General features: G+C 51.4%; 1 protein-coding gene across 2 annotated transcripts in view; it reads right to left on the bottom strand.

The window, feature by feature from the left end:
• Positions 1-5,217: 5,217 nt before the first annotated feature.
• The window catches only part of RTN2 (reticulon 2), a 32,177-nt gene continuing 25,022 nt past the window's right edge, over positions 5,218-12,372 (bottom strand). For both annotated transcript variants that reach the window (XM_053397689.1, XM_053397690.1), the window contains 4 exons: positions 11,191-11,260; positions 8,756-8,802; positions 7,806-7,864; positions 5,218-5,327 (listed from right to left, as the gene is read on the bottom strand). In XM_053397689.1, the coding sequence (XP_053253664.1) occupies positions 5,285-5,327; positions 7,806-7,864; positions 8,756-8,802; positions 11,191-11,260 (219 nt within the window). In that variant the 3' untranslated portion in view covers positions 5,218-5,284. The remainder of the gene's footprint in view (positions 5,328-7,805; positions 7,865-8,755; positions 8,803-11,190; positions 11,261-12,372) is intronic.

Here is a 12,372-nt window from a genome sequence, read left to right as displayed (position 1 = left end):
TCGGACGGGAAGGAGGGGAGAGAACTCTGGACCCGGCTGGCGACTCTTCCCTGCACTTAACCTTGGCTAGCAAAAATAGCAAATAAAGACAGCTTTGAAAAATGCACTTTTTAACGATGGATATAAGATCTCTATTTTTTCAAACTCCTGTAAAGTTAACATTAAGGTGCAATAAAAAAAAAAGAAAAACCTCGAGCCGTAGAGCTGCCTGGCTTTCTCCGCACCGAAACCCCCATCACCTTGTGCCTTAACCCTTCACGTTCAGGGCGGGGCAGAACTTGGGGTGGCCGGGTGGCAGGAAGCTGCTATTACGGGTGAGTGACATGTTTATGCGCCGGGACCTTGTTTGGTGTTGGAGTGCCCTCTGCAGCATGCTAAGCGAAAGCACATGTGGTAAGATCTCCAGGAAAGCAGATTTTGGGGTGTATGTGTGTAGTTACAACCCTTAAATCCAGGGTCTAAAATTCAAAAGAACCCATGATCAAAGTGTTGGTGCTGACCTTTAAAGCCCTAAACGGCCTCAGTCCTGTATACCTGAAGGAGCGTCTCCACCCCCATTGTTCTGCCCGGACACTGAGGTCCAGCTCCGAGGGCCTTCTGGCGGTTCCCTCACTGCGAGAAGCAAAGTTACAGGAAACCAGGCAGAGGGCCTTCTCGGTGGTGGCGCCTGCCCTGTGGAACACCCTCCCACCAGATGTCAAAGAGAACAACAACTACCAGACATTTAGAAGACATCTGAAGGCAGCCCTGTTTAGGGAAGCTTTTAATGTTTAACAGACCACTGTATTTTAATATTTTGTTGGAAGCCGCCCAGAGTGGCTGGGGAAGCCCAGCCAGATGGGCAGGGTGTAAAAAAATAAATGATGATGATCAGGCTAAAGGGGCCCACCTAGTCCAGCATCCTGTTCTCACAGGGCCAGCCATGATGGGAAACCTGCGAGCAGGATCCGAGCACAAGAGCAACTCTCCTGCAGTTTCCGGCAACTGGGATTCAGAAGTCTTACTGCCCCCGACTGTAGAGGGCAGAATATAGCCCTTGTGGCTGGTAGTGATTGGTAGCCTTCTTCTCTTGCACAAATTTCCTAGGTGGCACTTCTGCATGGGAGGAATCTTGTAGGGTCTTTCCAGCATTCCATTGTAATAAAAGAAAATCTTCCCTTATGGAGGGGACACAAGAGCCCTTATAGAGTCCTTTGCGGGGGGGGGGCAAGGAGAGAACTCTGGACCCAGCTGGCAACTCTTCCCTGCACTTAACTCTGGCTAGCAAAAATAGCAAAGACAGTTTTGCAAGAGGAGGAAGCTTTGATGCTCCTCTGTCTGGATCTCAATTGCATGTCACCCCCTCCCCCGGACTTCCAGCCAACTTTTGGTTTGAACCTTCCAACCCTGCTTTTCGCTGAATTCCAAAGATTTAAGAGTTTGGAACTAGAATGAACTACCGTTTCACGCAGCACATAGTTAAAACTGTGGAACTCCCTGCCGCAGTGTGCTGGGCCCGGGGGTAACCCGGTCCTGGTGCTGTCCAGGATCCGAAGGTTCTGCTGGGAGTCAGTCCGACAGGGCCAAGGCAGGAAACCAGGCAAGGACAGGTGCAGGATCTAGCATACAGCAATGTTGCTCCCGCAACCTGGGGTGGGGTCCAGCAGCCTTTTATCTCTGTCGGGGTGACGGCCGGTCCTGATCCCCTGGCGACTTACCTCCCTGTTCCACCTGAAGGCGAGCACTCTTCCTGCGAGTACTCAGGTCTCTCAGACCTCAGTCTCTGCAGCTCAAGAGACGTCGGTGGGTTACTCAGCCTCCCCTGACCCAACTGGTAGTGGAGCAGCTGTGAGTGATGGCCCAGCTGGAGGCAACGAGGTCACCCCTGCATCTGGAGCCAGGGCAGGCTCAGGCCCCTGACACAGCCCAGCTGGTGTTTGCTGCAGGGGAACCTGTGCAGACTGGGACTCTTCAGAATCAGGCCCCAGACTTGGTTCAGATGATGCCTGAGGCAAAGGATCCGGTGCAGACTGAGACTCCTCTGGTTCCGAGTCCGAGCCCGAGTCCCAGGCCATCACACACAGGAGGCAGGGCTGGCCACCAACTTATTAAATTAAACTAAATTTTTATTTATACCCCACCCGTTAGCTCAGGGTGGCTAACAGCAAACACAAAACACTGATCAAAATGTGACTTAAAAACAGCATAGAAACAGCATAAAATACAACATAAATGCAGCACTGATCTCAATAAAATTAAAAAACCCAGGGGTCATTGGGGGTGGGGGTGGGAAACCCCAGTCAGTAAACATCAAGTGATGGTAAAGGTAAAGGGACCCCTGACCATTAGATCCAGTTGTGGCTGACTCTGGGGTTCATCTCGCTTTATTGGCCGAGAGAGCTGGCGTACAGCTTCCGGGTCATGTGGCCAGCATGACTGAGCCGCTTCTGGCGAACCAGAGCAGCGCACGGAAATGCCGTTTACCTTCCCGCCAGAGCGGTACCTATTTATCTACTTGTGCTTTGACGTGCTTTTGAACTGCTAGGCTGGCAGGAGCAGGGACCGAGCAATGGGAGCTCACCCCATCGCAGGGATTTGAACCGTCGACCTTCTGATCGGCAAGTCCTAGGCTCTGTGGTTTAACCCACAGCACCACCCACACTAACTGGCCAAGTTGGTCCTACTAGGGCCAGCAGGAGACCAGGGAAGAGTTTAAATGTGGGGTCCCAGATGGCTTTAAGAGGATTGGAGGAATTCATGGAAGAGAGGGCTGTTGATGGCAGCTGGAGGCAGCAGTAATTCAGAATACCAGTTGCTGGAAGCCAAAAGCAGGGAGAGTTTTTCTCCTGCTCAGATCCTGGGGCATCTCTCCTCCGCTAAAATCCATCAGCATTCTTGAGGAGTATAGTTCCCTTAGCTTCCGTTATCATAGCATCAAAAGGGCAAGAATACACAGATATTTTAGCATCTTTGACAGAAGTAACATCACCTCCAGTTTCCTTTTTTAAATAACCAGGCCATGCAATGCTGTAGAAGCACAAATGCCAGAACCTAGGATCTTGCACTCTGATGTTGTCAACATTAAAGTGGCCCGACTCAGGAAGAACAGACACATGCCTGAGCGATAAGCTGGTGGGTGCCTTGCGGTTCACTCACTGGAAAGGGTTGTGTCCCTCCCCTCAGTGATTTTCACTTGCTGGTGGAAGGACAGCAAGGAGAGAACCAGCCTGGCATCCCTAGGCAGGGAGTTCCAAAGTGCCTGGGAGCAGCCACCACCGAGAAGGCCCTTTCCTGCATCCTCACCATGGGGGCCTGAGAGGAGGGTCTCCCCTGAAGACCTAGGGCCTGGGCAGGTTCATACTGGAGGGGGGCGCAGGATACGGCACTTCAGACAGCCTGGGACGAAGGGGGCTTACGCAGGAGAAATCCCCAGGGATGAGTTACGGTGTGCTTGAATTCGTGTGCTATAGGGCTCCCTGGAAAAGACCCTGATGTTGGGAAAGATGGAGGGCGCAAGGAGAAGGGGACGACAGAGGACGAGATGGTGGGACAGTGTTCTGGAAGCTACAAACGTGAGTCTGACCAAACTGCGGGAGGCAGTGGAAGACAGGAGTGCCTGGGGTGCTCTGGTCCAGGGGGTCACAAAGAGTTGGACACAACTAAATGACTAAACAGCATCTTAAAAAGCAGAGACATCACCTTGCCAACAAAGGTCCGTATAGTTAAAGCCATGGTTTTCCCAGTAGTGATGTATGGAAGCGAGAGCTGGACCATAAAGAAGGCTGATCGCCGAAGAATGGATGCTTTTGAATTCTGGTGCTGGAGGAGACTCTTGAGAGTCCCATGGACTGCAAGAAGATCAAACCTCTCCATTCTGAAGGAAATCAGCCCTGAGTGCTCACTGGAAGGACAGATCCTGAAGCTGAGGCTCCAAGACTTTGGCCACCTCCTGAGAAGAGAAGACTCCCTGGAAAAGACCCTGATGTTGGGAAAGATGGCGCAAGGTGTGCAAGGAGAAGGGGACGACAGAGGACGAGATGGTGGGACAGTGTTCTCGAAGAGACCAACATGAGTCTGACCAAACTGCGAGAGGCAGTGGAAGACAGGAGTGCCTGGCGTGCTCTGGTCCAGGGGGTGACGAAGAGGCGGACACGACTAAACGGCTAAACAACAAGAAGCAACCAGGCTCTTCTTAGCCTCTTATGGAACCTCCAGGCCCAGAGGCAGTCTACCTGGATTCCTAGGTTCTTTGGGACATTTGGCTACTGTGAGAGCAGGATGCTGGCCTGACCCAACAGGATCGTCTTACATTTCCAAATGCAAACACCTCCAATGCCTTCTGTTACCTTCCCTCTTTTAAAGCTCCACCCGTAGCGTTTGAAGGCCCTTGATGTTTTGTGAAGGACGCATTATTTTTTGGAGACCACCCCCCCCGGCCGGAAATGCAGAGGGGAGACTGGGCACGCTCTGCCCCTTTTGCAAACTGTGCGGAAAGGGGAGTGGGTGATTTGGGCAAATGCAGGCACTGTCACATGACCCCCCCAACCCTCCGACCCCCCAGCAGCCCATCCGTACATGAGCCCAACCCCCAACGATGCAGGAATCACAGCCAGGAGGCCACACGTCAGACACTTGTTGTTGCTTTTTTCCCCAACAACCATTTTTATTAAAGTGTAAATCCAGGCAAAGATTGAGAACCGGCTCGCGCCAACCCCGTCGTTGGCCGGGATGGGTGTGGCAGAAAGTGGAGCGTCCCGGGAGAAAGAAAGAAACATAAAAAGGTGCGTGGAGGTCGATTGTGTGCTCTGGCCAGCATTGGGCACCTGTTTAAGACGGAGCCTTTCTCCTGGAGAAAGAAGGTGTTGCTCCAAGGCTGGCGGGTCCGTGTCAACTTTCCCTTAAGAAATAAATTCAGCAGGCAGGGAGGGAAACCGGGGAGGGTGGCACTAGGATAAGAAAGGGGCCGTAGCCCAGCCCACCCCCCAAACAGCCACAGCTTCCAAGCTGTGCCAACTCTGCTCAAGGACGGCAGCCGCCCAGAGGACTACGCTGGGAGAATAGACGTCTCCGGCACGCAGTTAGCAAAGGGGGGGTTGACTGGAGAAGGCAAGTGGCTTTCTGTCGTGTCCAGGCCATGGCAGGCGGGGGGGGGGAGGAGGTGAGAGGTCAGGAGGGTCTCTTTGGGAAGGGGTGGGTGGGCAGCTGGAGGGAAGGAAAGGGGCAGAAGGAAGAGGAGGCATGTGTGGGTGTATATATATATCCGTGTGTGTGTGGAAGGGGGTCAGAGCAGGAGGGGGGGGTTCATTCATTCGGCTTTCGCTTTGGCCGTCGGCAGCTTGGACAGCATTCTAGGAAGGAAAGGAGAGAGAGAAATTAAGCCAGTAGCGAGTGGAAAGAGTTTTTTGCTTTTTAAAAAAATTATCTGCAGGACATCGTCTAGAATAAAATACCATATTTTCGCTCTATAAGACGCACCAGACCACAAGACGCACCTAGTTTTTGGAGGAGGAAAACAAGAAAAAAAAATATTCTGAATCTCAGAAGCCAGAACAGCAAGAGGGATCTCTGCGCAGTGAAAGCAGCAATCCCTCTTGCTGTTCTGGCTTCTGGGATAGCTGCGCAGCCTGCATTCGCTCCATAAGACGCACACACATTTCCCCTTACTTTTTAGGAGGGAAAAAGTGAGTCTTATAGAGCAAAAAATACGGTAGCTTACTAGGGAAATGCTGAAGTTGCCCTTTGGGGCGCCTCAGGGTCAATTTTTTTATGGTAGCCCAAATCTCAGTTGTACGGGAGTATGTACAGTGGTACCTCTGGATGCGAACGGGATCTGTTCCGGAGCCCCGTTCGCATCCAGAAGCGAATGCAACCCGCATCTGCAGGGAAAACCCAGGATCCGCGCACAACACTCTCCCTTCCTGCCGTTTCCAGCAACTGATGTTCAAAAGCATCGCTGCCTCTGACTGTGGAGGATAGCACAGAGCCATCACAGCTAGTAGCCACGAGAAGCCCTCTCTTCCTCCATGAAATTGTTCAATCCTCTTATAAGGCAATCAGAGTTGGTAGCCGTCACTGCTTCCTGTGGCAGGGAGTTCCGTAGTCTATTTCCCCCTTTTGAACTATTGGCCCACCCAACAACACAGCGTACACATTTATGCAGGTTTAATCCACGAATGAATCAAGTCGATTCACATTCCAAGAGCTCTGCAAACAGGTGACAGCCCTGAGTTTAAGCCGGTGAGCCCATTCCCTTTGCAGCAGCCCAGTCCCCACACCTAAAGCGAAATGCACATTAAAGACTTAATCCAGATGTGAAATTCTGGGGGACGTACGAGAAGGGAAACTCAAACACTTTCGCATCTCCTTTTTGTGTGTGCAAGTTTCTTCGAGGCTTGTGGTTGAAAAGAGGATGCGAGGCCAGACAAACTTGTGGTCTGGGGGCAGCGAGGCCAGTTCTTCTTAAATACTTCTGAACTTCCTTACGGCAGGTGAGTGCTAGAGGCGACGAGTGGTCGCCCCCACCCTCAAATTCGAGCGCACACTGGTGCAACTTCCACCAGTCCCAACTTTGCCTGCGACCAACAGGGTGATCAATTAACATAGAAACATCTAACTATGGTCTTCTGCAACCTGGTGCCCTCTCCAGGTGTGCTGATTGGGGCCTGGGGGGGCGTTGTCATCCAAAACGTCTGGAGAGGGCACTGGGTTGGCAGAGTCTGCTCTGGCTATTGCAGGAGGGGTAGGAAAGCTGCTTCCCTTGCCAATGCTTATCTGAAGGGCCTGCTTCCATAATTTCTATAGGTCCCGAACAAGCACTGGTAGCAGTGGCCCAGTGTGCCAGCAGGGGGTGCTGTGGGGCTAGAGTATATACACAGAAACCCCATACACTATTCAGTTTCTGAAAATTCATAGCACCCACGGGTGACGCTCTCTCTTCCAAACAGCAGTGAAATAGGAGCCAACATCGTGCAGTGCTAGGAGCATTGGGCCAGGTAGAGGTAGAGGACCCCTGACCATTAGGTCCAGTCGTGACCAACTCTGGGGTTGTGGCGCTCATCTCGATTTATTTCCAAGGGAGCTGGCGTACAGCTTCCGGGTCATGTGGCCAGCATGACTAAGCCGCTTCTGGCGAACCAGAGCAGCACACGGAAACACCGTTTACCTTCCTGCCAGAGTGGTACCTATTTACCGTATTTTTCGCCCTATAGGAAACACTTTTCCCCCTCCAAAAATGAAGGGGAAATGTGTGTGTGTCCTATGGGGCGAATGCAGGCTTTCGCTGAAGCCTGGAGAGCAAGAGGGGTCGGTGAGCACTGACTCGTCTCGCTCTCCAGGCTTCAGGAAGCTATCCGCAAGCCATGGGAGAGCTGCGCGACTTCCTGCCGGGCTCCCTAGGCTTGCGGATAGCAGCCTGCATCCTGAAGCCTGTGGCGTGCTGAGCACCTTAGAGACCAACTAAGTTTGTTCTGGGTGTAAGCTTTTGTGTGTATGCACACTTCTCCAGAAAGTGAAATATAAATAAATATAAATATAAAGGTGAGATATAAATGCAATTCAATGGCAAAGGTAATGAAGAGGACAGCAGAGTTATGGGGGTGCTGCTTGGCCCGCAAGCTTGACCAAAGGCAGGACCTGAAATGCAGAAGGCGAACCCCGCAGAGGAAATCAAAATTCCCACTTGTGGTTGGGGGAATTGAACTGCTATCCCCTTTGACCAAGGATCCAGGCCTGGTGGGCAATGGAAGGATTTGGTGGCCCGAAGCAAGGAAAAGAGGCAGGGGGCAAAGGAGAGAAAATACCCCCTCAAAAAAAACCCCACAACTTACTTTGCTCTGAGGTTACTCAACTGATTCCTCACCAGCCCCACATACTGGTCAATCTGTGCCTGGAAAGAGGAAAAAGGAAAAGGGTCTGTGGTGAGCCAAGATTTGCTGGAAATGCCAGGAAGACGTTCAGGCTCCAGGATATGTCTGTGTGTGCTTTAAAGAGGCTGCTTCCTTCAGGTGTCACTCCATACATGCTCAGAGGCACGCTGGCCTTCCACTGGTATGTTTGAAAAGCTGCTTTCCAGAGAAATCGAAAGGCACTCAGACCTGCATGCAATCCATGCCAAACATTGGAAGCACACAGCTTTCTCCAAAGAATCCTGGGAACTGTAGTTTGCACACTCCTGGAGCACCTTAATAAGTGAACTACAGCTCCCAGGGTTCTTTGCCCAGTGAGAGAGGGCAAAACAAGGAATATGCAAGAACATGTCAGTGATGGGCAGGTCTGAACCCAGTGGATCTTCGTGCAGACCTTAGTCAATCAGGGTCATAACAAGGATGGGGAACAGCTGACCCTGCCCTCAAATGCTTCGGCCCGCAGCTCCACAATGGTCAGTAATTATGGGAGTTCAGATGTCTTCTAAAAGTCTGGTAGGTGTTGTTCTCTTTGACATCTGGTGGGAGGGCGTTCCACAGGGCGGGCGCCACCACCGAGAAGGCCCTCTGCCTGGTTCCCTGTAACTTGGCTGCTTCTTGCAGCGAGGGAACGGCCAGAAGGCCCTCGATGCTGGAACTCAAGTGTCCGGGCAGAACGATGGAGGTGGAGACACTCCTTCAGGTATACTGGGCCTTTGAGGCAGTTTAGGGTTTTAAAGGTCAGCACCGACACTTCAAGGGCTTTGATGTCAGCAGAAGGGGCCCCCGCACCTTAAAGGAATTGAATTTTCCCTTGGGTAAAGTCTCCCAATTGCAGCTACACTCCCCCCCCCTTCATTGCCCAGGGCACCCACCTGATGTTGCCTGTACAGCAGAGGAAAGGTAAATGCACTTATCACACCTGCAGAAAGGAGGAGAATAAAGAAAAATGAGAGTAAAAATCTGCCGCGTTGCTCCCTGACTTTCTTCCCCACCCCACCCTGATACCCTAACCGAGAGAGACCTTGCAACTGGGCTGTTAACTGGCCTGCCGCCCCCACCCACCCCAGCTCATCTTGTCTCTTTCAAGCAAATCTAAGAGGCAATAGCAGGGAACCATGGCAGATTCTCCAGGGGTAGTTTAAAACAAACTAAAACTGCCTTTAGTCAAAAGCCTCCCCCCCCCTTTTTTAACAGCAGTAGGAAACGGTTGCAATAATGAACCGTTGGTGTAAACTCCCCACCCCAAAATATATATACCGTACTTTTCTATGTATATGACACCCCCATGTATAAGACGCCCCCTTTTGGGGGGACTCAAATTTAAGAAAATGGGGGGAGATGGCACAGAGTCGAGCTTTTTTGCAGAGGATTTTTAATATATATATATATATATTTATTGGTTTTTTTAAACATATCATTTAACCTAACTTCTTATCTTATACAATATTTTAGACTTCCGTCAATAACTTCTGAAGATTTTCTGTTCTTTATCACTTGTTCTGCATTTCTTAATTTCTCTATTACTTTTAATTATCCTTAACTAATAATTCTCATCATAGTCTTTTTCAAGTAGTCCTCCTTACAGAACTTCCTGCAGTCCTACTAGTGTAATCCAGTGGCGTAGCGTGGGTTGTCAGCACCCGGGGCAAGGCAAGTAATTTGCGCCCCCTAACCCGTGGATTTGCGCCCCCTAACCCTAACCCCCAGATGTTGCGCCCGGTGCGGCCGGCCCCCCCTGCACCCCCCACGCTACGCCACTGGTGTAATCTGTTTATTACAACTGTTCTTCAAATAGTTCAAATATTTACTTTTTAGCAGGGGATTTTAGGGGTGATTGCTGAAAATCCCTCACATGTCGCAAAATTCGCCTCTGGTCTGTGCCCTCGCCGGCAGAAGCTGACAATCGCCCACCCGATTGCAGCAATGTCAGCCAATCAACGCCACCCGTTGACACAGCAACCAATAACACGCACAATAGCCGCTAACAGCAGTGGCAGCAACCAATCGAACGTCTACCCTATGCAGTCCCCATGTATAAGATGACCGCCATTTTTTTTTTTGCATGATTTTTAAAGGAAAAAACCCTAATCTTATACACAGAAAAGTACGGTACAGTGATACCTCATGTTACATTTGCTTCATGTTACGTCGAGGGTGCAATGAGATTAAGGGCCACTATCTGAATGATAATCTTGGTCATTTGATTGCTCTTTTTACCCATTGCTGTCTTTTTTATTTGTATTTTTTATTTTTTATTTGTATTTTATTTTATTTGTTTACTGTCTTTTTCACTCCATAAGACACACTTTTTCCACCCTAAAAAGTAAGGGGAAATGTGTGTGCGTCTTATTGGAGTGAATGCAGGGGGGAGGCAGGCAGGAAAAGCCCCCAAGAGCCTCTTGCGGGCTTTTCCCCAGGAGGGAGAAGGGACTGACGCAGCCAGTCAGTCCCTTCTCCCTCCTCGTAGAAAAGCCCGCAGGAGCCACGTGCTCCTTAAAGGGTGCACGGCTCCTGTGGGCTTTTGCGGGAGGTGGGGGAATTGCCATAGTCATGCGCAGCCTCTCCCGGCCGGATGGATTCCGCTCGCTGTCTTGACTTCTTTGCTCTTTGGGGCTGGGGGGGGGGGGACCCGGGCTTCCCTCAGCAGCCCCAAGAAGCTCTGGGAGAAGTGGACACGCTTTCTTGATTTCCCCCTCTAAAAACTAGGTGCGCCTTATGGTCCGGTGTGCCTTATGGAGTGAAAAATACGGTATATTGTGTGTTTTATGTTGCTATGGCCGTCGGCTAATGCGAATAAAGTTTATCTTATCTTATTGTTACGTTCTTTCAGGTTACGCGGTGACTCGGAAGTACCAGAAAGCGTTACTTCTGGGTTCGCTGTTTGTGCATGCGCAGAAGCGCTAAATTGTGCTTCGTACATGTGCACAAGGGCCAAATCGCGCCGTGCACCTGCGCAGATACGGCGCTTCAGGTTGCGCTCTTTTCATGTTGCGAACGGGCCTCCGGAACGGACCCTCTTCGCAACCAGAGGTACCACTGTATATATCTGGCAGGGCACCTGTGTCATAAATCCAACAGGTGGTGTTTTGTGACAAAGCTTCACCAGCTGAACCAGCGGCTCTTAAAGGCGCAGGAGACTTTTCCCCCTGACTTCTTCTGTCTAGTCCAAGGTGGCGCAGTGAATCTCGACTGAACCACTGAGACCGCCTGCAAGGCTGTTGTTCCTTGTTCGCCCACTTGGTGGGCTCCTCTTCTCTCTGCCCCAGCCCTGAAATGCGTTGCTCCTTGCACAGCCCATGGGCCTTACCCAGTATCAGCAAAGTCAGCCCATTGAAGACGGCTCCCACGTAGGTGAGGATGTAGAACAGGAAAGCAAACTGAGAAGCAACGGGGGAGAAAAGAAATGGGCTCAGGTGGCTTTCGTTAGGCACAGAGAAAGTTCTGAGACCGACTGGAGTGCAATCTTGGGAGCCCGCCCCCCCCCGGTCCTGCTGTGTCCCTGGCAAGATTGGAACCCGTTCCCCTATCCAAACACACACACACACACACACACACACACACACACACACACACACACAGCATCCGCCACAGAGGATGTAGTGCTTAGAGTGTCAGACTAGAAACTGTAAGCTAAAGGTAAAGGGACCCCTGACCATTAGGTCCAGTCGTGGCCGACTCTGGGGTTGCGGCGCTCATCTCGCTTTACTGGCCGAGGGAGCTGGTGTACAGCTTTTGGGTCATGTGGCCAGCATGACTAAGCCGCTTCTGGCGAACCAGAGCAGCGCACGGAAACGCCGTTTACCTTCCCACCGGAGCGGTACCTATTTATCTACAGTCATACCTCGAGTTGAATGTGCTTTGGGTTGAGTGCATTCGAGTTGCGCTCCGCGGCAACCCGGAAGTAACGGAGCGCGTTACTTCCGGGTTTCGCCGCTCGTGCATGAAGAGACACTCAAAATGGCATCACACGCATGTGTGGAAGCGGCGAAACGCAACCCATGCACGCGCAGATGCGCCGTCGCATCTTGCGTTCTGTTTGGGATGAGAGCAGGGCTCCGGAACGGATCCCGTTTGCATCCCAAGGTACCACTGTACTTGCACTTTGACGTGCTTTCGAACTGCTAGGTTGGCAGGAGCAGGGACCGAGCAACGGGAGCTCACCCCTTTGCGGGGATTTGAACCGCCGACCTTCTGATCAGCAAGTCCCAGGCTCTGTGGTTTAACCCACAGCGCCACCCGCGTCCCAAGGAACTGTAAGAGCAGAGTTCAAATCCCCCCCCTCTAGCTCACGAAGCTCGCCGGGTGACCTTGGGGGCCAATAATTTGGCTCGCTCTCATTCTGACCTACCCTGCAGGGTTGTTGTGAGGATAAAATAGGGAGGAGCGGAACCCTGGACACCCCCTTCAGCTCCCTGGAGGAAAGTTGGGATGTAAATGGAACAACAGCGCGAAATATAAAATAAATATATGAGACATGCCAGGCTAATTG

Source organism: Podarcis raffonei, chromosome 8, assembly GCF_027172205.1.
Source record: "Podarcis raffonei isolate rPodRaf1 chromosome 8, rPodRaf1.pri, whole genome shotgun sequence".
NCBI lineage: Eukaryota > Metazoa > Chordata > Lepidosauria > Squamata > Lacertidae > Podarcis > Podarcis raffonei.
This window is presented reverse-complemented; position numbering and strand designations above follow the sequence as displayed.